General features: G+C 41.8%; 1 protein-coding gene across 2 annotated transcripts in view; it reads left to right on the top strand.

Annotated features, from left to right (window-relative positions):
- Positions 1 to 21,959, top strand: part of DPYD (dihydropyrimidine dehydrogenase) — a 361,213-nt gene that overhangs the window by 281,205 nt on the left and 58,049 nt on the right. For both annotated transcript variants that reach the window (XM_061379095.1, XM_061379096.1), the window contains exon 19: positions 17,548 to 17,690. In XM_061379095.1, the coding sequence (XP_061235079.1) occupies positions 17,548 to 17,690 (143 nt within the window). The remainder of the gene's footprint in view (positions 1 to 17,547; positions 17,691 to 21,959) is intronic.

Here is a 21,959-nt window from a genome sequence, read left to right on the forward strand (position 1 = left end):
TTTGCATCAAAGCTCATATAGAATATGTCCAATTGAAATAATTAATTTTCCAGATGAGTGGGTTTTTTTAATAAACAGATAGCTGTTAAGCTGTTGAGTCTTACTGACGGCTGCTAAAGGCAAAAGAGAGCAATTCAGATAAAATCATACGTTCTACTCGGACATAATATGGGAAGAAATAAGAGAGAATGACTGTGGCCAAGCTTGCCCAAGCATGGGTGAAAGAATGTGCAGTTTTAATCTGGGTGCAGGTAAGGAAAAAGGGAAATAAGTTCTTATAGTGGTATGGATTAACATGATAAAGTAAAAGGGGCTCTTACAGTTAGTGACTCAGAGACACAGTCTGGTTAACAAAGAATGGAAGTGAACAGAGAGCAAAAGAGATATCAAAGCATTTTAAAGCAGGGGCTTGTATTTAAACTTGGTTACAGTAGTGAGTAGAGTGAATGTACCACATGCAAACTATAACTGCGTTGTGTTTTGGAGATCATTGTGTTGAAAACGATATTTCTCTCATAAAAACTTACTACCATTCATTTTGGAGGTGATCAAACATAACCACATTAAGTATCTTATGAATTATTTATCTGAAAAATACCTGGCATTAAAGTAAGACTCAGTACTTTTCCTTGTTGAACCTTATCCCATGGGCCACAGCCTATGGATCCAGTCTGCCCAGATCCCTCTGCAGAGCTTCCTGCCCTCCAGCATATCAACGCTCCCACCCAACTTGGTGTCATCTGCAAGAGTTACTGAGGGTGCCCTCAGTCCCCTCATCCAGGTCATCAAGGAAGACATTAAGCAACACAAATCCAGTATTGAGCCCTGAGGGACACCACTAGTGACCGATCACCATCTACGTGTGATGCTGTTACAGTGCATGTGCATGATGGATTCAAACTTCCATTATGGAAGTTTAGGGAGCTTCAATACAGGAGGCAGAGGAAAGACCTGACAGGCAGTAGGTCCAAATTCACATGAATACTTGTCAGTGTTGCAAGCTCCCTGCTGTTGATTGTGCATGGACCATCATTTTCTTTTCTGCTGACTTGTTATTCAGCACCTGAACCAGCAGCAGGGTTTGTGGTACAGGTGGTACTTGAGAGTGATCAATGAGGCCACTGTCTTCCATGGAAATTACCAACTGTATCTGTCAGTCACAGAGCAGAAATCCTCGTTGTAGTTCCCCCAAAACCCAGTAATCGGGCAGAGTTTGTAAACAATTCTGATTAACAATGGTATCAGCAGAGGTTAAAACCCCAGAGTACTGACCTGGTGTGTTTTAAGCATATCCTTTTCTATATCTTGCTATGCATATTGATGTGCTCTAGTCACCAAGTGGCATATACTGGTTGTAGAGCCCCTCTGTATTCGCTGGAAGATGTATTCTCATCCTACCTGAAGAGTAAACATGATTTCATCAGGGCCTGTAGCGATAGGACAAGGGGTGATGGGTTCACACTGAAACAGGGGAAGTTCAGGTTAGATCTAAGGCAGAAGCTCTTCCCTGTGAGGGTGCTGAGGCGCTGTCATAGGCAGCCTAAGAAAGTGGTTAATGCCCCATCCCTGGCAGTGTTCAGGGTCAGTTTGGATGGGGCTTGGAGCAACCTGCTCTAGTGTGAGGTGTCCCTGAACTGAATGATCTTAAGGTCCTTTCTACTGCAAACCAGGCTTGGATTCTATGGTTTTACATTGCAGGGTGGGCCAACTGACTACTGTTTTCTGTCATCAGTTTGGGGATACTACCACTGCTGACAATACACCCCAGCTTGTGTACTGTGTGCTACTCCTCCCCCTGGTTCTGTAACTTCAGTAGCTTCAATGGCTCAGGCATCGCTGTGAGGATGTTGGGGCTCTCACCATCTTGCTGCTAACAGTGCACTGGATCAATGTGTTTTAGCAATAGGTCAGGAAGTGGCTTGAAGAGCAGGTTTCCCAGTTCCGTGGAACGGTGCTTGCTGAGGTTAATCCATTTGCAGGTATTTTGGCAATCAGATATGGGGGATTTAGGGAAAATAAGAAGAAATAATACTTGGAACAACCGTAGCCCAGGGCATTGCTTTACATCCAGCAGCACCAAAAGGACATAGTTATGCAGTTATTGCTGCTGTCCTGCTTCCATGTCGGAGTATTGTAGAGTCACAGAATGGTTTGGGTTGGAAGGGACTTTAAAGCTCATGTAGTAATGAGTAGGCTTTGAAAGTGCTACCACTGGTTAGCTGTGATTTCTGATGAACTCACCACAGAGAATACATCTAAATTCACCCAAATCCTGCTAACAGTCTGGATTTTTTAGTATCCTACTTGACTGGTGAATAAATCCTGGTGCCAACTTCACACATAAAATACAGGACACAAAAGAGAGCAGATTTGTTTAACTGGGTAGATCCTGGAGTTGTATTTCACTGGGCATTGCAACATCCCTGATGAGTTATTGCCAGAAGCATCTATTAAAGTATTTCATAGCCATTTTTTTGCCTTTCAAAAGAATGCAACTAATATATGGTGGCCAGCTAGGCTCCCTGCATTTTAATGTGCCTTTTCGTGCAAGCACACCATGTATAGAATGAGCTATGCAGATACCCTGCTCACACCCAGGATACACAAACAGATCCTACAAAAACCCCTGTAGCAAATTGGCTTTCCAGTGTATGATCCATTTGCAGTTCCTCTATTGCCAGCTAATTGCAAATGTCTTCCCTGTTAAAATGCACTGTATAACCATCTTTACTAAGTCCGTTTTATATCCCTAAAGACACTCATAGTCAGGGATTGAACCACCTTTGTTGGGATTAGGTGAGAGCTGAGTGAGAATTGTTGAGCACTATCCCACTGCTTCAGCATGAGCAATCCATTGTGCACCTCTAGCAGGTAGAGACAGTTTTTTTAATGACATGAGATCTGTCCCTTAAATATCTGGTACCGCACCTGACTCAGCACGGAGGTGAGGCTGATGCTGTGAAGAGCTTTGTTAGAGGCAGCTCACAACGAGGAGAAAGCTTGTGGGGTTTGTGGCAGGCAGGCATGCTGATGAAGACGTGGGGAACTGGGTTATGGTTGTGTCTATATGTTTCTATATATTCTATATAAGCCATTTATATTCTATATAAACCATTTCTGTATGTTTCACATTGAGTGACCTGTTGGTTTTCAAAAGAATCGATGATTACTCCAGTCCACATCTTGGCTCAGCTGAGCTTATCTTACACCCTGTCAGTTATTGCTGCTCTTACACTGTTAATGCCATGTCAGCAGCCCATCTATTGAATACACCAGCTTTGGCAGTATTTATACCAACATTTGGATATTTGCCCACTCAAGATCTGCTTAGATTTTAATAGGGAATGCTCAGAGAATCCTCCTTATTCTATGACCTAATAAATTCTGTGCATCAGGAGGACTTGCAGTGAAGGTATTGCCAGACAAGGCTTTTAAGATTCAATTGCTTTGTATTGTAAATCAAGCAGCTTCTTCAGCATGTATTGAAGGTGGTATTTCAAGAACTCAGACTTCCAAGGACAATCTAGTAGCAACATATATTCCCTAAGAAAGACTTGGAAAAGCCTGCAACATGGGACAATCTGATTTGTTGAAATAATGAGGAGATTTCTTGCATCTTTGGTGTTCATCAAAACACGTTTGAGGATCGGTCCTTGGGAAGGTGTCCATTAAGGGGAGTCACCCAAAGCCTTGCTGCATCTTGTCCAGTGGAATTTTAGGAAGGGGTTCCCTCCTGCACACTGGTGTCTTTCCTGTGTCTTTATTTTCCTTTTCTTTCAGGCTCGCTGTTTTACAGCTCTAAGAACATCTCCAGCTGACAGTTAAAGTCAGATATTGTGGGGTGGTAAAAGTGTCTTTAAAAACAAAAGGAAATTGGCACTCTTAATCTCTTTCCCAAACTTTGGCTTCTTCCAGGGCTGTCTCCAATGTCCTTTGCTGTTTCTCTCTGCTCCTCATAAAGAAGATTCACTGAGCTACAGGTTTGCCAGGCAGAGAAAGCAGGCAGTAGTAGTGTTCTCTCCTGCTTGTGCTGCCTGCATTGCCTTCCTGTGCTGCAGTTACTACCAGGACACCTGTGTGCCTGAGAGCCCTTCCCAAAGAGGCACTGATAACTTTTCCCTTGTCCCTGGAAGGAGATGGGCATTCTGAGATGATGTGGGTTTCTTTCTCCCTCTGTTGACTGCATCAGAAGCTTGAGGTTAGTATATTTCTCGTGTAGGTGCCTGTGTCATATGTCTAAGATAATATCCCACTTTGTGGTGAAATGGCAGTGGTTAAGGCTGTAAATGTGTCAGGTTTTTCTGGTGAAGGCCAGGCTTTGGGGTTGTTTTGAAAACACATCTTTCTTTAGCCCAATCCATTTTCTTATGTGATGTCGCAAAAGAAAGTGCTATTTTTGTGCTTAACATTAAAATATCTCCCAATCAGTTAATGTAAAGCACCTGTATTTGTCTGTGTTTTAATAAGCCCCAATAACACCACTGCAATCCCTTAATGCTGTTTCTCATATTCTTGTTACAGTAGGTATATATGGGACACATCCTCTGGTTTAAAAAGCTCGCAGGAAATTCCAGCAATTTAATCTCAGTGTTAGAAAAAGGATCACAGCAGCCACCAGAGTATTTGGTATTTAAGCTGGTTTTGGTAAAGACTTGTGACGTGCTCCCTGGGAGCTAAATATTGACAAACATGCTCTGGCAAGCAAGATGAAGCTTGGTGGGTTAACACAACTCAAGTCCCTGCATTGACACTGTAACCCAAGTCCGAAAACTGTTATCCTACACCATTTACTTTGGTTTTAGAGGTGATACTGTCCACTTGAATTAGGGATTTCTACTGTCTTTTTAATACCGTAGCCATGGATTCATACTTGATCTAGGACCACAGTGTGTGCAAGGTTGCTTGCCCATCTGTTTGATGAGACCTTCAGTAATGTGTTGTGTGTAGAATCACAAATGACAGCAGGAAACCATCCCGACTTCAAATCTTTAAAGTAGACGTGTGTAAAATGATTTTTAAATCACATTTCTCTGTTAGGCAGTGGAACATGCCATGGCCCAGAACTGTAAGTCTGTGAGAGCAGTTGATCGAAAGTGAAGCTTGGACCTGGTTCGTTACAGCTTAGAGTTTAGGAGATTAATTTTTAGTTGGGTAAAAAGCAAACCCCACTTTCCCCCCCCTGATTTTAAATGCACTCTGTAATGCTTGCAGTTCGCTTTCTGAACTTTTGAAGAAAGAACTCAAGCCTTTTTGGGCTTCTAGTAAATTTGGCATATACACTAAATTGATTACCCGATGCATTGTGCAACATATGGCATTGTTCTGTCTTTGCGTGCTTCATAGTATTTCCTTCAATTACCAGCATTTGTTTTGATTCCAAGAAATGCACTTGTCTTGGCCCTCTGGTGCTTTGGACTTAAATGCTGGCTTTTCAGTGCTGAACAGATGTGTTAGAGTTGCACATGGAACATTTCTGCTTTTGTGAGTCTTCGTCTTGGAGCTTTCCATGCACAGTATTAAGTCAGCGAGAGCTCATGCAAATGGGATCTCTTCATTTTCATATGTACATAGATTGCTTAAAATAACCTTCAGCATTCCTAGTAATTCTGCGGGACCGAAGAGAAGAAAACAACCCAGTTGTGACAAATACACTGCCCCCAGAGTGAATCAGTACCTTCAGATATGTTTGACTTTAGGTCAGGGAAAAGCAGGAAGGACGAGAATGTAATTCCTTTGTGGGTGACAGCAACAGTCAACAACAGTCCCGTGTGCTTCTGTGAACAGCCTTCTTTCCATGCTGGAGGCTGTGGTTTTAATGGGCATAAAAATTCATCCATGAAAATGCATGGAATAAGGTGCCCGGGACATTGGTATGTAAAGGAGACGGCTTGAGTTGATTTGCAAAGCATCCTTCTACAAAGCTTTCCTTTGAATTACCACCGGGTTTAGAGAAGAGGGCAATGTGACATCCTGGAACAAGAATGTGGGATCTGTGTCCAGCACGGGTGACTGCTGCCTCTTCTGCTCAGGTGGAATTGCTCTCTTCACACCCAGATTTACTCCACTTCCACCTTTGCTCTTCAGTGAGATAAAAAGACCAGTGAACCCAATTTAGGAGTTGTGTGGCTACTGGTTTAATTCAGTGAAAGCCAAGGGGATGAGTACATAAATTAATTCCCTTTACCCCTTGAGCTGCCCTCATTGGATAACAGTGAAAAGACAGAGCAGTGCACTAAATTCCCTCGCATCCCCTCATGTTGCTGTGAATGCATTAAAGAAACGAGTATTTAGTCCTATTAATGCTGTTACATTTTATTAATGCAGAAATCAGGTTTATGATACAGGTGTCTAATTTCATCTTGAAATCAGCATTGAGTTGCATAGCTGGTCACAAAGCAGGCCTGACAGAACCATGTTTTAATCACCAACCCTCCATAATGTATCCAGAGCTAGTAAAGGCCTTCACAAATAAGGTTTTGTGCTTCACAAGTAGTCTGCACAGCATGGACATGCTATCATTTTGTTTTCCATGAAGACATTAACTCTTCAGCTTGCTCTAAACTCTCACCTAAAGAAATGGTATAAAGCTTCCCATGACAGTGAAGGTTATGAAAAACAAGGAACAGAAGAAAAAGCCTTTCTTTATAGTTGTCATCCCTTTGCAGCCAAAGTCTCAGGTAAAGCCAAGGTATCAGCTCTCTGTTGGAGGGAGGGGTCCTTTTCTTTTCTGGAAATCTAAGTATTGTCATGGTAATTTCCTTACAACAATACCAAAATGTCAGGAACTAAATATTTAGAGACTTATGTGGTTATAACACCCGAATCATAAGAAAGTGTTCTTGTGTTATTGAGTGCTGCGTGTCTGTCATACAGGGTTTTACTGTCTACAGTGGGTATTAGCTGAGTATGTCCATCATTACCATTCTGTGAGCAACTGCCTTTCTTGAAACTGATTGATATTTAGGGATAAAGCACTTTTGTTGCATCTTGCCAACTCCTGAGGCCCAGTCTTTCAACCTGCGGTGCCTTCACGGGAGTGATGATCTCTCCTCTCTCTGGATCTAATCACATCTGAAGAGAATGAAAGGGTGAAAACACATTTTGTTTTCTGGAGAACTTTCATTGCGTTGTACATTCTTCTGCTACAAAATGATTATAGTGTTTTCTCTGCCAAAGGTGACAGTGGAGGAAGATAACTTTATGGGAAGAGAGATGTTTGAGTATAGGTAACTAGCACTTGCAGGGGCTTGGCTCGAGGCACTGAATTTATTTGTGGGTTGATGAAACTGTGGTCTCCATTTTTCATTGCCTGGGTGCGAAACAGTCTTATGACAGGGTGTGCTGCTTGCAAAGTCTTCGCTACCACAGCATTAGTTTAATCTGGGGGCTTGTGCTCTGTCCAGAGCAGCAAGCAGACCTGCAATTGCAAGGAAGAGAAAGCACAAGCAAAAGAAAAGAGAACACCCCCCCCCAAGTGTTTATCTTCTTAAGGCCATGGTGTTTTGGTATAGCACAAGCAAAAGAAAAGTGAACACCCCCCCCCCAAGTGTTTATCTTCTTAAGGCCATGGTGTTTTGGTATGGCCCAGGCAATCTCTAATCATGCTTTGAGAGTTTTTCAAAGGAGGAAAGCTGTAAGAAAACATTGCAGGCGAGTTAGTGGTAAATACTGCTCAGAGGGACTCTTGACTTTAGGAGATTCGGTGTTTTGTGCATTATTTACACATCTTCATCTCCATCCTGCCTCAGTCCCTTAGAGACTGAGCTATAAAGGCACAGTGCCCTCCAGGTCCAGCAGAAACTACCAGAGAATGGGAGCTTCTTCTGCTTTCCTCCCAAAATCTGGCAGAGAAAGTAATTGGTGCTGGTTTAACACTGGCATATAACATACGAGCTCAATGTGTAGGAGCAAGTTCATTAGCTTGAATGCACCAACATGAAGCTCCCAATGACTATATATTCACTGAAAGGGTGCTCAGGCATTGGAACAGGCTGCCCAGGGCAGGGCTGCAGTCACCATCCCTGCAAGTGTTCTTGCACCATGGAGACAAGGCCTCAGTGCCATGGGTTAGTGGTGGCCTTGGCAGGGCTGGGCAAGGGTTGGACTGGATGAGCTTAAAGGGCTTTTCCAACCTGGTGGATTCTGTGATTCTGCATATTTTACTTGAAAGACCACCTAAAGTTGTAACCCTTCTGCTCCATAGATCCTTCGGATTCTTTGTTAACATAACTGTGGCATGTCTTGGGTGCTGAAGAATCCTCCCAGGATACTGTATTCAGCAGGATAGAGGAGGAACCCAGCTGTCCTCTCCCAGTCCATCATCTGATCATTAGATTATAACTGGTCCTACAAGAATCCCATCCCTTCCAGCCTTCAGTATGAACAGCTCTAGTTCCTGCTCTTGTTCACATGAGTGTGTTCGGATCCCTGTGTGTCGCACTCCAGAACTGCAAAGAGAAGTTGTCGAAACCCCCATGCTTTGCTGCTTTTCCCAAGCCTGCCCTGGCAGCAGGAGCTTGCTTTCCAAAGAGCTCAACATACTCCAGTATGGCCCTTGTTCTTTCCAAATGATGATGCAGCCCACCAGCTTACAGACACATGCAGATCCCCATGAATAGGCAAGGTAGGTAGTTTCCATTTATTGCTGGGAGGAAAAAAGGTGTCAAATGGCTTCCTACTCATCCTATGGCAAGCAGATGAGTATGGCTGTGTGCTTCAACTACCTTAGGTATAGCTATCAGCTCTCCTGGTTGTGTGAGTCTTGAGAAACGGGAAGTGTTGAAATAAATGGCTATGATACACATCGTGTTGAAATAAACATTTATTTTAACACATTGTATGTGATGAGCCATTTATTTTAACACTTTTCCCTGGAAGTGTTGAAATAACAGGTTTTATCAGGGGACGTGTCATCCACTGTTTTATGTATATGTGAATATGGAAATATAGCTACTGAGTGTGCACGTATATATATATACACTCACAGAGATTATATAGATGTGTAATAATGATACGGTAGATGTGCGTGTAGACACGCATACTATTGCACAGGCAAATGAAGGGTTTTCTGCTGAAATGGAGTCATTTTTTTCACAAAGTTCTGTGTTCATGCCATCGTTTTTAATGGATTTTTATATCTATAAATAGATCTAAATATAGCCATACATAAAGTTGTAGATTACTATATAAAATTGTGTAATACTAGATGGTACCAATAAGGTGAGATAGATAAAATAGATAAAATCAAATCAGTAAGTCTTGAAACAGGGCAAGAATGATCCTAACTTCTGTAAAGGGAGAAGGAAATACTTCATCTGAGCTTTCTAGGTATCTAGACCTGGTTTCTTCAGTTCACTGTACTTTCATGAGTTCTCCTTCCTTTTCTGTAATGGTCTTCTTAGGCAAGTGGTTATTCAGCAGTGCAAGGGATGCTTCAGGTTTGGTAGACGTACACAGACATCCTGCTTTCTGGCACCACGGTCATGGTGACCGTGGTATTTGTTCTTGCTAAGGAGGTTAAAACCAGCTCAAACAAAGGTTTGAGGTCTGAGGCTGACAGAGGCAAGGCTGCCTTTGAACAGATCTCTAAGCATCTGCGTAAATAGCCACAAACACTGGTACTAGACTGAGTGAAACACATCTGTCTCTGTATATTAATGGGTTGTGAGACCTGCTCTGTGTTCAAGTGAAGCAGTTGCATCTTTTGAGGGTAAGGATTGCCCAGCAGAATTTGGCTCTGACACCCTCACGTAAAGAAGTACTTCCTCATGTTGAGGTGACAGTTGTTGTGTGCTAGTTTACGGATGTTGCTCCTTGTCTTGTCACTGGGCACCACTGGAAAGGGTCTGGCCCCATCCTCCTGGCACCTGCCTTTGAGCTATTGATCTACATTGATGAGATCCCCTCTCAGGCTGCTCTTCTCCAGAATAACCAGGCTCCATAAGAGAGATGCTCCAGACCCCTGAGCATCCTTGTGGCCTCCGCTGGACCCTCTCCTTGTAGTGAGCAAAGGAAAGAACGTGAACAGCACAGTGTGAGACAATCCCCAGGTTCAAGTGAAACCAAAGTAGAAAGCCTGAATGGAATTAAATAATGAACATCTGCTAAATTGCAACAGAAAATGCTTTGCTGGGTTTCATGCAGATCACCAGAAGGATCGATTTTTAGTGGCTCTGTGGTTTTAAGTGAGGGAATAGCTCGGTTAGAAAATGTTTAACCAGCTCGTGCAGCAATCGCAAAACAATTTATATCTGTCCTCAGGATTTTTCCTGCTGAAGCTCAATATGAGTGAGAATTCCCCCAGGTCTTCTGGATAAATAATATTTACAGATAAGGAAAATTTAATTTTTCCCTCTCTCTTTCTCTGATTCGAACCTTTTTTAATTGAGAGGAGTCTCTGATGACTGCCAAACATTTATTGAGCGAGAATTCTGGTGATTTGATGAACTTTGAGCTGCAAGAGCATAAATAATCATTAGTATAAATTCAGAAATGGTCAAAAGAAAGCCTAAAAAGGACACTGATTTTTATTTGTGAAGGAAACAGGAAGCAAAACAATGACTTCTTTTTACGAGTCACAGGTTCAACTCAAACCCGGGGGGTATCCCAAAGAGAGTCATATGAGAATGAAGCTTTTAAATGAAAAAGGGGAAATAATTATCAGGGAAAATATTAACACAACATTTTATACTCATATTAACCAACAATTTTTTTGATCCATGTATGTAACAGTCACAATGCACTAACAAAAGCAAGTAGAATGCAGTCAATGTGGTTTCAAGGGCCAGTGATGGCAGAGTGAGATAGAAACGGTTTCGAATCTGCAGAATCATTCATTTCATTCTATTGAGGTAAAGTCCTGGCTTCACTGTAGTCAGCAGAACCTTTGCCACTGATTCAGTAGTGTTGGCACGTTACCCATCACAAATTATGGATCAAATGAAGCATTAGTCAGCCATTGCTTTGAGGATGTTGGCAAATTGCTGTGGAGACCCCCCATAAAACAAATATTCCCTCAACTGCTCCATTTGGTAAATGAATAATTAAAAGTTTTGGTTGGAAATGGCTAGAGCCTGAGGAAATAGTACATTATTAGTGTGATTTGTGCAAATGGCTATTACTGTGTGAGTGGGAATGGACTGAAGGACTGCCCAGGCTGTGAAATAGATGAGGAGCAGTGAAAGACTATTCTCTGCATCCTGAAGTGCACCATTAAAGCTGTGGCAAGGACCATCTTGAACTTGCTGTTTTGGCACTAACCTGTAGTTTTCAGTGTGCTGAATACTGTGTGTCCCATCTGGGGAACCTCGTAACAGCAGTAGATAGCCTTTCTCTCTAAACATGTCTGTTTATTGGGTTTTCTTCTGCATATAAATGCATTCTCTGGCCATTTTGAAGGATGTGCCTGCTACACTGTTTCATTAAACTGCCGCGTTATCGGGTAATTGTTTAAACATAATGCCATAGCACTATCAAAAAGAAAGGTGAACTAATGGCATTTGCAAATGTCAGGGATTATCGTAACACTTTTATTATAGTTTATAAAAAGTAGGTTCAGGGCATTCCATGGCAATTATTTCCACCGAAATTGGTTATTTAAATAAATTGCTAATTATCTGGATATGACAGTATTGAAAACCCTGCTAATGACTTCGTTGATAAGTGTAGCTTATGATGGCCACCTACAGGTGGGAGAGGGAAAGAGCAAAGCACAGAAGCATTCCCATCGGAAGGAATGCGAAGTGAATGAATGATGTATAACAATGTATGTGTATAAGATGGAATTGTCTGTATAGCACGTTTGCCTGGCCTGTTTACAGATGCAGATTATATATATATTATATAAAGCACTTTGATCACCAGAACTAGGCAGCATGCACAGTATGCAAAAAATTCCTTAATATAGAATTGGGTTTTGTGTTTTTTTTCCTTAATTTCCAAACTTTCTTGTGCAGCATTGGATTAATCGTCTCCAGCACCTCCATTTTCCCAGACCAACTGCCTTCTGCAGTCTGCATCCCAGACTAGTATTTGCTGTCATTGGCTTCTTTTGTCATTAGGTTTATTCATTTGAATGGTCAGGAAGATGGGAATGTCAGCTCTCTTCAAAGAATGGATTTACAGAGGGAGGGAGATTTTGTGGGTTTCTTTCTTTCAGCAGAACAGACTACATCAGGAATTTATTCATAAAAAATAATTTATCAGCCAATTTTTCCTTGTAATATTTAGGCTGTTTTAAATCTGATACTCGATTTGTAAAGGACTGAAGTGTAATATAATATAATTCAAATGAAGACTTCATTTTGCTTTACAGTGCACAGAATGGGGAGAATTATGACCCAAATTCCTTTTTTTTCCATCTAGTAACCATAGATACAAAAATTGGCTTTTAAGGCATCTCCTAACCAAAGATATGAGAGTTTCCCTTTTAAATCTGCTGCTTTTGTTGATAGAGAGTTTGATAAAGACCATTCAGCCTGTTTCAAGGTTCAGACTCAGTATTGTCAGTGTGAATTGATTCACCTCGGTTCTGTTGGCTGGTTTCTAATGGACCTGGATCATCTTTACTTAAAGGTCCGCTTAGAGCTTCTGCAGATACATGTGGAAGACTTTAAGCTGCCATGTTAGTGCATTATATTGCAAGTAAGAATGTAGCCCAGCATTCAAAGCTTCTTAGACTTAAGGTTGGTGGATCACTGGGATCAAGAAGATCTGAATTGTTTCTGCTGGGAATTGCCAAAGCTACTAATCTGCCTGAAACTTAACCCCAGGCTTCTACTAGAAGAAGGCATCAAATTTGGCTCTCAGTCCTAAACCTAGTGAACATTTTTGGTGTTGAAGTCATAATAAAACATGTGTTTTCTAGCACTCGTAGAGGGTTTTTTACTTCCTAAGTAGGTGTAATACCTCTCACCAGTTTTCCATCAGCCTGCAGTCCTCAGAGGACCAGGGCACCTCTGCCTACCTGTACTGATCAGAGCATTGGATCAACATAAGTTCTACTTCTCCTTCATGCTCTATTTTGCCCTGTTGGATTTCCTTGACTGCAATCCCTGAGAGTCACAGAAAAACTGACTTAAAAAAGAAAGAAAACCAAAATTCTTCAGTTTAAGTCAAGAAGAAGGTCGAGGACTTTGGCATCAGGCACATATTGAATTGTTGAACTCTCTGTTTGCAACCATTTGTTCCCTAATTAATGAGATATTCGAAAGGGTAGTTTGCAACATAGAGTAGCATGGAACTAGATGATCTTAAGGTCCTTTCCAACCCTAACTATTCCATGATTCTATGATACTATGTCATCTCCACCAGGTATTTTTCTGTCTTCCATTTTCAAATGTCAGTCCTCTCCTGGAGGTCTGGATACATGGACTTTGTTTGCTAAATTTCATTCTTTTATAGCAAGGTAAATGATAGCCATATCAAGCATCTGGTAGCAGCTGTAATGCTACTATCAAGAGAGTACCATGTCAGCGGTTTCCCAGCTACAGGTGCTTAACTAGTGGAATTACAGGTCCCAAGCACATCAAAGCATGTGGTAGGTGCTTATTTTCTTGGCATGGAGCTGTCTTTCAAATGTATGCTGGATTTGGACCTCAGGCTTCTTAAATTCCATTTGATTTATCAGGCAAACTTCTGCATATTTCTATTACTACATACAGCTCTTCCTTAAATCTCCTATATTTCAACCTTCGAAAAACTCAGATCTCCACGAATATCTATGTTGGAATTTATTACCTTCCTGTTTGCTGTATTCTTTCTTTTATTTTGGGTTATTCTGGATGGTTATTTCACCATTTCAATAGGTAGAAGGATCTCTATCACAGGTAAAGCACGTTGTGTTCCAGACCAGAAGCTTTTCTTACAGAAGGAGAAGCTTCTGAACTGTTGATCAAGAGTGGCTGCACATTCTGATGTTCTGTATTCTGTAGAGCAAAGAAGATAGTGACACCTCAGTCAACCCTCTGATTGTCATTAGAGCCATTTATTTACTCTCATCAGTAGCACTCCTGAAATGTTTTTACATTCGTTTGGGGGTGTTATAGATTAAAGGAATACTTTTTGCCATCGTACCAATTTATCACTAATTTACTAATCACCAAACGTAAGTAATAGCTCCTATTATGAATATCAAGTGCAGCTAGTACTGAAAATTACCTGTGTTCCATAATAAACTCTAAGCCTCATTGCCATCTCTGCTAGGCATCATCAAATCATCATGCTTGATTTCTTTGGGCTGAATGAAGGCCTTTCTGCTTAGTTATTGTGCTGAACCTTAAATAAACTGTAATTTGCTCCTTTTCCTCTACCAACCATCGTAAAGAGATAGTCATTTAAGTGAGAAGGTGGCTAATTTAATCACAATGAAGAAAGAAACTGTTATATTCTGGAAATACTGTCTTGTGGAACTCTTTGCTATGGGACACTATTAAGGTCAACGGTCTGTAAGGCTTAAAAGCTGATGGAATGCAACCTCTTAGAGTTACATTGGGGTTAAAATGCCTCAAGGCAGATGTCAGTTTTTAACTCGTGCAGACTGGAAAGATTTTTTTCTCTAGCCACATGATTTTGGAGTTAACAGCATCTATATTCTTTCACCTTTCTAAGGAGTAACTACATCACAGTGAGATTCAGCGGTAGCTCTGCCAGTGCCCAAAAGCAATATAACAAGTCTGATGCTTACCTGTAGGCTCAATTTCAAACACTGACTATTGGAGGAATTCCATGAACTAGTGCTTTTGGATGAGGTTGTTCCCAGCGATCTTGATGTGTAGTGGATGTCTTGGCATGTATGGCCCTCCAAAGGATTGATAAGTAAATGCGTGGAAGCAAACAGCATGGCTCCATGTGGGTTTTTTTGTCTCAAGTCTTTCTCTTAAGACTGTGCCATCAGTTCTGTTGTAAGATTTGCTCTCTGAACACTAGCAGCCGTCCTCTTTCAGAGAGCTAGTCTCTTCCTTTCAAACATGTTACGGTTGATCTAGCTCAAATGGCAAATAGTCATTAGTGTCCTGTGGAAAGTTCCTGTTCAGCTCCAGCTCCTTTCTGTGACCTGTTCTTCTGTGACGGGAGATTCTTTAAGGCAGTTTGGTGAGATATCTAAGTTTTATGAACCAGGCTCTAGTTTTCACTAGAGCACACTGAGAATGCTTCTTGGTCAAGCTGTCATGGAATCATAGAATCCCAGGCTGGTTTGGGCTGGAAAAGACCTTAAGGTCTAATTCCTGGATCATCTAGTTCCAACCCCCTGCCATGGGCAGAACACCTCACACTAGACCAGGTCACCCAAGGCTCTGTCCAACCTGGCCTTGAGCACTGCCAGGGATTCACCACTTCCTTGGGTGAATTTAAGCATTACCCATGTAGGCAAATGGAAGTTTAGATGGTGAAAACATTGTATGTCCATGTAGTTTATGTTGAACTACATACAACAAGTATCTGTGCAAAGCCTGTGAGCAGTTCTGATCCCTAACATGGGCATCTGAGAACATCTGGTATGGAATTGCTGGCAAGCGGAGGAGTCTGTCTGATCATATAGTGAGTCTTCTGGGTTTTGCTAGCTGCAGAGATCATCTATAGGACAAGGAGGAGGTGTTGAATTAAGTATGTAATGAGAAGGTGCCTATCCCGAGGCAGCAGGGGTTGTCATTGCCCAAGAAGATAATTCCATGCTGAATCCAGAGCAGATGTCAATAGGGGCTTGCTTTTGGGTGTGAAAGTGTTTAATACTGATGAGCCAGGGTCTGCTGTGAACTCAAGTGTGGTCTGTCAGGGTTACAGCGAGGGGTATGTTGCAAAAGGCAATGTGAGCTGAACACACAGGAGATTTAATGGTTATGACAAATGAGATTTAAGTTTTCTGCAGTGGAAAATTACCTTGATAAAACAGCTCCTTGGCAAAGTGACCATGTCCTATTTATAGCAAAACATGGCAGGTTTTGTGAGCTGAACTTGTGGTGGGGTCATTCTCCCCATCGACCCATAGACCTGGGAGGTCTGAGCTGATGCACAAGCAAGGAGGAGGCTCTTTCTAGAGAGCAGAACCCTGAGCTGATGGCAGGTCCTTTGTGGAGACCAGAAACCTTGGCCTGAGAGGCAGCACTGATGGGGACACTGGAGGGAGGGTTGGTGCTGGGCTCAGCGACACAGTACTGACTGGAAAAAGCAATTTATCTTTTACTAAAAACTTTCTTCTATTAACAGTCCAGGAAGCAGAACTGCCCTGCTTCTGTCTCAGAAAGGGTAGAGAAAGAACTGCAGCACAGCTTGCTTGGGTTGAAGTCGTGTCTGCAGGAGATGAGGATGTTGATCAGGCATCTAAGCAGAGGTGTGGGGATGCAGCAGCTACTGTTCCCCCATGGGCTCTTTTCCCACACTTCCAAACCGTGGTTTCTTCTTTCCTCTGTTCATTGCGTTGGTTTTATTCCTTTCTTCCCTTTTGGCTATTTGCTCTTGCAGAAGGTCAGAGCTTTAAAGGTTATGAAAATACCCATGGAGGGTGTTCAGAAGCATTTCAAATCATGGTATTTCCCTGAATTACCTAATACAGTACAAACCCAAAACTACTAGCACTTCTCCGTGTAGGCTGGCAGGGTTGACAGCCAGCCAGTTCCTCTGGGAGTGATGTGTGCCTCCCTTACACTGCTGTAGTATTGTCCAGTGATGACATGGAAATTTCCCTAAAGGTTCTCTAAATGAAATGGGAATGTTAAGAACACAGGAGTTATCCAGAGAAATCCGAACCAGCCTCAGATAAAACATCAGGGGAAGTGTCAGCTGTCTGTTCTCTCCATCATTTAATGAGCAGCATCTGTATGCATATTTTAAAGACTTGCATACTGTGAATAGGATGTAGCCAAAGCAGAAGCATTGCAGACACAGCGCATTGAGACTTTAGTCATCGTTCCTCTAAATGTAGCAGGGAGTTGTCTGACTCAACTTCTGGATGCCATTTAAAAGTACAAGCTCCAGTCTTGGAGATAGGACTCTAAAATAAATATACTTTATTCTTTTGAGCTTCTGACTAAAGGGGGCTTACTCAAAGGATTATCCAAATCTACAAACATCCAAAGGGGAAACATGTTAAATAAGATGTGAGATGTCAAATGCAGTGACATGGCATTTTTTAAGAATCTTTACTCAGACAAATAAATGAGGTGTTCCCTCTGATTTGGTCTGTGTTCAAAAAGCCAAGCTGATTCTTTATGTAGAAACACAGGTCTCTGTCTACAGTGTACTGTATGGGAAAGTATTGCTTTCTGTCTCAGACATTGTTAGTCTTTGTTTTGAGCATCAGCTGAAATGTTCCAGCCAGCTTTGCAATGTTTATCCAAATGTTTCTGTGATTTCCTGTATTTCAGCCAAATTCATAGTACTTTACAAGTACTGATAGCACTTAAAACCCACTTGGTGTCAATTTATAAATGAACGCATCCTCTGCATCTCAGAATTAGATGTTAGCTCCTGATGTTCCTTAGCATGAGGCACCCGCAAATGACATCAGGGTGCGTTCTGCTACTGCTGACAACATGTTCTGGTTTTCCATAGGAAATGCCATCAGGCCCATCGCCCTCCGCGCAGTGTCTGCCATAGCCCGTGCTCTTCCTGGATTTCCCATCTTAGCAACTGGAGGCATCGATTCTGCTGAAAGTGGACTTCAGTTTCTGCACAGTGGGGCTTCTGTTTTACAGGTATCCTTTCTTTCTTTAAAGCATTAGAGTTAAAGGAATTAAAATGAGAATGTAGCTTCAAACATTAGAATCATGGAGGGTTTATACCATTAAAAGCAGTTTTCATAGAACCACAGCATCTGCCAGGTTGGAAAACACCTTTATGCTCATCAAGTCCAACCGTACCCAGTCACCACTAACCTGTGGCACTGAGGGCCTCGTCCTCATGGTTTATGAACACTTCCAGAGACAGTGATTCCACCACTACCCTGTGAAGCTTCATGCTTCTTGGTAAGAGACATTCATTTCAGATGGAGGAGGAGTTGCCAAAATAACACTTCAGGTGTTCCAATACCAACTTCAGAAGAGGCCTGCCTTGAGTATGTTATCACTTTTTCTCTCTGACCTATACAATTTAAACATTAAGCATCGCTCCCTTGTCATACAAACAGGGTTGACGTAGAGTTAAGTTTCAGCTCTCTGATGTTCCTTTATTTTTGGGTTTTGTCTTCTGCAAAGAGCCTTTTCAAGGGGAGAGGCATTTCAAAGAACACTACTTTGGTCCCACTGGGAGCCAGTTTAAAGTAATTCCTGTTCACCCAGGTATCTGCGTCCCTTAAGCATGATTATTGGAACAGGAGGTGCAGAGCTCTGTCTCCTACATATGAGGCTGGTGGTGTAGCCTGTTGTGATGGAGTAAGGTTTCAGACTGTATCATAAAATAATGGAATCTCAGAATGGTTTGTGTTGGAAGGGACCTTAAAGCTCGTCCAGTTCCAATCCCCTGAATACAGTAGCTGAGGCTTTTTACATTGTCTGTGTTGTTTTGAGATACTGGCCAGACTGGCATGATTATTTAGTCCCTGTCATGGAATGAAGCCTCAGTGGCCTGTTGTTATGGGCACTAGAAAATTAGCTGGAAATCAGCCCCTTACCTGCTCTATTTTGAAGCATATATGTTAGAATGGCTAAGAGGCAGGTGGTGGTGATGTTCACACATTCCATTATGTATTGTTACGTTCTGATTGATGCTCATCCCCTTGATCTGGAGTTCCCATCACAGACAACAGCAGCTGTGGATTCTGTGGATGTCAGTCAGCTTTGTGTCACTCCGTGGTATGACTGGAGTGGTTTCATTCCCGCAAGTCTCTTTGACATTAAAATTAGATTCAGTGTGACCATCCTTTCTGCACAGCGCTGGTGTCTGCTGAGATTAGTCATTTGTTTGCTGTGTTTCAGACAAAAAAAGCCCCAAACCAGGCCAATTCAGTGGTTTGCTTGGGTTTTTAACAGTGTTGCGTGATCTGAGCTATACAATGTGGAATGAGTTTCTAGTCTACATCTGCTCTATCTGGTTCTGGATGACTAAAAAATGAAGTTGTTTCATGTCATTTACGCACTTTTATATGGGCTAACGTTAAACTCCTCTGGATCACCCCTATCCTCAGTGTGAGTGGCTTATTTCTCTTTCACTAATGGAGGGAAGTCATTGAAAGTCATTTGGAATAAATGAGTTTTAAAGCTGCTGTGTAAGTAAAGTCTGAACTAGTTCAATTACATTTATTTTGACATAAGCCTTTAGTAAACTGCATACAGGGTTGTGAGTCCACGCCATAAGTCTTTCCCTCACCATGGGAAAAGCAAATGGAAGGGACAATGAAACAAGTAACCTCTATAAAGTCTTACAAGAAATACCCTTGACCAGGACTAGACTTGCTCAAGCAAGATACTTTGTGATAGACAGAAGACACTATCATCTTCATAGGTTAACTTTGGAACCTAATTAAGATTGGGAGAATCATTGCTGTTGTTTTCCTTTCTTAAAATGATACACAAATAGCCACCTAATATACTTTTCCCTGAATCCCAATCTCTCTCTCACAAGTCCTTGGTACCAAATGCTGGAGTTGTTCCTTTAGCAGTCAGACCCCCTGTTCCTTATCCTACCAGCTTCGACAGTTTACTTCTGCTTCTTCAGTACCAAAATACAGAGCAAGTACAGAATCTGGAGATAGCATCAAATAAAGTGATCTGCTGAGTGGTTCAGTCTATTAAGATTCAAGTCTTATTCAAGTCTTACACATATCAAGTCCCCAGGTTCAGTAGGTAGAAGTCTGGACTGTACTGGGAGAACTATATATGCATCCTGTAGCCTTAAGTGTGTGCTTTGGACACTGTTGGAGATGGTGCTGAATAGACACTTGGACTGACAAAGTACTGCACATTCTGTGATCTTCACATTTCCAACACCACAAGGAGATGGTACGACTGATCCAGAGGCACAAAGCAAGGAGCCTGGGCATTGGTGGTGATGGAGTGAGCTCTGCACTCAGCAGTGGGTACATTCCCAGGACCACTACTGGGAGTGGGTACCACTACCGTCACCACCCTTTTCCACAAAATAGCACTTGGATGTTTCCTTGTTTTTTAAAAGGGTAGGGAATGGCAACTCATGCAGCATTAAATGCAGTCTGATACCACTCAACAGTACACATTGTAGTGGTTCATCTGCAGAGCCCAGCTACAGAACTGGGAAAGCAGCACTTGCTTGGCCACTGGACTTCCCTTTGTTTTGCTTAGATGAGAGTCCTGTGTCTTCTTTGCCATGAGAAGCAGACCTTCATGGACTAAGATAATACAAAGGCTTTGTGGGTTGATTTAATTGCAGTCTGGCATATCTCTCAGAGAAGAGGTTTATGAATAATAAATGTACCTCCATTAAAAGCAAGATCAGGTTTTCCTCTGCAGCTATTTCAGTTACAACCAGTTTTCCATTATTTTCTTTCCCAATTGCTTTTATTTGTAAGATATGGGGATTTACTTTCCATTTACGAAATCATCATACACGGAAATGCAAGTCAGGAGTGACCAAAGCCATATTCTGATACATGCTATAACCACCTCAAGTGGTATTAAGGGATAGATTAGGGAATGGTTTGGAGAGATAGGTGCAGTATTCAAAGTATGTTCTATCCCCTCTTTTAGAAGATGCCCATGGCAGGAGGTTGGAACTACATGATTTTAAGGTCTTTTCCAACCCAGACCATTCTATGAGTGTATGATTCTATGGAGGGCAGCATCCTAGGTTGCTACTTGTCATTACTACTAAAAGTCTGTGTGTAAGAAAGTTTTGCAGTAGGGGTAGCAAACAGCCTGGATCCTGGCAGTCAGTGGTAGCTGGCATTCACATTTTATCCAGCAATTTAACAGTGCATTCTTCCACTTTATGGACTTCAGCATCAGTTGCAAAAAGACCCTGCTTGTTCTTTAATTCTTCATTACAAACACTGAACCATTTCAGTCACTCCTGACTCAATAGCAATATATTTTCCTGTAACATACTCAAATTTAACAAGCCCTTTTAAGTTCAGACATGGAATTAAACCCAATAACTTTATTTATGGAAATAACCCTGCACTCATTGCATACCAAAAGCTCTACATACAGCTACCTGCATCTTTCTGAGGTGCAGTTCACTGCTATGTGCTTCCAGTGCGGCTGAACTTGTTTGGGTGTTCTAATGTAAGTAAGCTCGTTCAAAGCCCCAATTTATTAAGTTAAGATGTATATTGGATTATGTTTCTTTGCATCTCTTGCATCATGGGGGTGATTTACCATTGTCACACTGATGGGTGGTTAGGATTTTGCAAGCCTTTGCAAGAGACGGGCGTTTTTCAAAGTCATCTTGCTGTAGGAAATTAAAACCGGGGACAATTATAGCAAATTCCAGTGGAAAGAGAAAATGCATTATGGAAAAAGCAATAAAAGCAGAAAAATAGTCAAGTAAAAGTCGCTTCACAGCAGCCTGTATGATTCAACTGTAGATCAATATTGTGTAGTTAATGCATTAGCAGTAGAGTATTAATTTGCAATTACCGCAGGTGATCTGATTCTCTGGGTTCTGGCCATTGACATAAACGACCTTTTGTTGAAAGAGATTCTGTACTCATTACTTGTAGCAGATGTAACAGAAAATAAAGGTGGACCTGAAGTGTATTTGTTTCATGGTAGAGTCTCTTAACGTTGTATTCTGGAATGGAATACTTTTGTTCAACTTGAATATTGGTCACTAGTATGTAAAGAATATGCGCTCCTTTTCAGACAGATTGCTTTTCTTACGAACTGTGGGAGTCACACATGTTCCCTGTTGCTCCAGCATGGCTGTTTGTAAGGCTCTCTGCATAGCAACACTATTAAATCCACCCAGGTAATGCTGCTTCCCAGCAGGTCAGCTTTGCCCCAAGCCCTATTTCAGACCCACCTTCACCTATCTATCTCCCACTTAGAATC

Source organism: Neopsephotus bourkii, unplaced genomic scaffold, assembly GCF_033783945.1.
Source record: "Neopsephotus bourkii isolate Nb327-2 ecotype Australia unplaced genomic scaffold, CSIRO-AGI_Nbou_v1 NB_1768, whole genome shotgun sequence".
Classification (NCBI taxonomy): domain Eukaryota; kingdom Metazoa; phylum Chordata; class Aves; order Psittaciformes; family Psittacidae; genus Neopsephotus; species Neopsephotus bourkii.